The sequence below is a fragment of the Notechis scutatus genome, chromosome 16 (genome assembly GCF_049901735.1).
Source record: "Notechis scutatus isolate UNSWTSFEM ecotype Mainland chromosome 16, rNotScu1.2, whole genome shotgun sequence".
Lineage (NCBI taxonomy): Eukaryota > Metazoa > Chordata > Lepidosauria > Squamata > Elapidae > Notechis > Notechis scutatus.
The window spans coordinates 7,537,501-7,540,000 of record NC_142024.1 but is presented as its reverse complement, the minus strand read 5'-3'; the positions used below and the strand labels follow the sequence as shown (position 1 = coordinate 7,540,000).

The window sequence follows — 2,500 nt, the reverse complement described above, 5'->3', positions numbered from 1 at the left end:
AAGAGGAATATTTGGGGTGGGTGGGAGGAAACCGGGACTACATGGGGTTAGGTCATGAATTCCCACCTAATTACAGCAGTCGATGAAAGGGGAGGATGGTATTACTCACACATCACGTTGAGAAAGATGTTGCCCGAGGCCAGGACCACTTTCTCGCGAGTCGCCCGATCGTAAATTCCCACATGACATTCATACGGTCCGTTGTCTGAAATCCGGACTTCCGGCAGTCTGGAATGACAAGAGAGAGAAACAAGAAAATTGAAGGACACTGTGATGCGTTTAAAATTACACGGTAGAAAAACTACAGTGATTTTCCTAATCCGTTACCGTCCTCGACTTCTTGACTCTTCATTTAGGTAAAAGGTAAAGGTTCCCCTCGCACATCCGCGCTCGTCATTCCCGGATCTAGCGGGCGCTTCTCATCTCCGTCGCAAAGCCGAAGAAGAGACAGCGCTGTCCGAAGACGTCTCCGTGGTCATGTGGCCGGCAGGACTAAACACCGAAGACACACGGAGCACTGTGACTTCCCACCAAAGGGGTCCCTATTTTTCTACTTGCATTTTTTTACGGGCTTTCGAACTGCTAGGTTGGCAGAAGCCGGGACGAGAAACGGGAGCTTACTCCGTGACGCGGCGCTAGGGATTCGAACCGCCGAACTGCCGGCCTTCCTTTCTGGTCAACAAGCTTAGCGTCTCAGCCACTGAGCCACTGCGTCCCTGACAGTTCATTTAGTGACCGTTTGAAGGGAGAACGGCACTAAAAAAAGGCACTTTTACGATTGTACAATCGCTTTTACGATTGTAGCGTGATCAAAACTCGGGTGCTTGGCCGTTGACTGGTTGCAGCATCCCAGGATCACCATCTGTGACTTTTCCAACTGGCTTCTGACAAGCGGAGGCAATGCGGGGTGAGCCAGATTCACTTAACAACCTCAGTGATTTGTTTAACAACTATGGCAAAAACAAGGTCATAAAATCAGAGGCAACTAGCTCAGCCATGGAAATTCCGCTTCCAATTGAGGAGAACTGTAAACAGACTGAGCTGTTTCTGCACAAAATCTAAATTTAACTTCATCGTCCGGCCTAAAAGAATTCTTGGTTTTAATTCCAGGCAGTCAATTCAACCTAAGCAAGTCTTCACATCGATTATTTTCATTCCAAACATGCGAAGAAAACACGTGGAATTTTTTTTTTTTCCAACTCCCACAGCAAAAAGCAGAGTCTGTGCTGTATTGTTCGTTGAGATGATATTGGAAATGCAATTTTTACTTCCAGAAAATGTGGATAAATAATATCGATCATCGTGCAAATCGTGAACTAGTGTGGTTTTCTGAATGGAAGGGGAAGGAGGGGGTGAATACAAGCCCAAGAGCGGAGGATGAAAAAAATAAAATAAATCTTTTTGTGCACGCTGGATTAAATTAAGTGTTGGAAGCATCTCACTTCAGCTCTGCTCTGGCCCTTGACATTTTTCGACTGGGCTGTGAAATTCATCTACTGACACAACTGCATTTTTTTTTTTTAATCAGGTCTAAAAGAGGAAGTGGGGGGGAGTTCGGTACGGAAAGGGACGCCGGGGAGAAAAAGCAACAGAAAATCAAAGCGATTCCACCAGGCTTGCAAAACCCGATCTCAAAATGAATCTCCAAGGAGGACGAGATGAGAAGGAAGGAAGGAAGGAAGGAAGGAAGGAAGGAAGGAAGGAAGGAAGGAAGGAAGGAAGGAAGGAAGGAAGGAAGGAAGGAAGGAAGGAAGGAAGAAGAAAACATTGAGCAAGGAATCAAGGATGAGAGGCAGAAATGGAGGGATAAGAGGAAGGGAGGGAGGGAGGGAGGAGAAATAATAAGAAAGAAAGAAAGAAAGAAAGAAAGAAAGAAAGAAAGAAAGAAAGAAAGAAAGAAAGAAAGAAAGAAAGAAAGAAAGAAAGAAAGAGAGGAAGGAAGGAAGGAAGGAAGGAAGGAAGGAAGGAAGGAAGGAAGGAAGGAAAGAAAGAAAGAAAGAAAGAAAGAAAGAAAGAAAGAAAGAAAGAAAGAAAGAAAGAAAGAAAGAACATTGAGTAAGGAATCAAGGATGAGAGGCAGGAATGGAGGGATAAGAGGAAGGGAGGGAGGGTGGGAGGAGAAATAATAGAAAGAAAGAAAGAAAGAGAGGAAGGAAGGAAGGAAAGAAAGAATAAGAAAGAAAGAAAGAAAGAACGAACGAAAGAAAGAAAGAAAGAAAGAAAGAAAGAAAGAAAGAAAGAAAAACATTGAGTAAGGAATCAAGGATGAGAGGCAGGAATGGAGGGATAAGAAAAAGGGAGGGAGGGAGGGTGGGAGGAGAAATAATAAGAAAGAAAGAAAGAAAGAAAGAAAGAAAGAGAGGAAGGAAGGAAGGAAAGAAAGAATAAGGAAGAAAGAAAGAAAGAAAGAAAGAAAGAAAGAAAGAAAGAAAGAAAGAAAGAAAGAAAGAAAGAAAGAAAGAAAGAAAGAAAAACATTGAGTAAGGAATCAAGGATGAGA

General features: G+C 43.3%; 1 protein-coding gene across 3 annotated transcripts in view; it reads right to left on the bottom strand.

Annotated features, from left to right (window-relative positions):
* The window catches only part of IGSF21 (immunoglobin superfamily member 21), a 157,563-nt gene that overhangs the window by 41,214 nt on the left and 113,849 nt on the right, over positions 1-2,500 (bottom strand). For all 3 annotated transcript variants that reach the window (XR_015745522.1, XM_087944803.1, XM_087944804.1), the window contains exon 4: positions 110-228. Coding sequence is in view for 2 of the 3 variants with exons in the window: in XM_087944803.1 (XP_087800929.1) it covers positions 110-228 (119 nt within the window). In the remaining variant the exon portion in view is untranslated. The remainder of the gene's footprint in view (positions 1-109; positions 229-2,500) is intronic.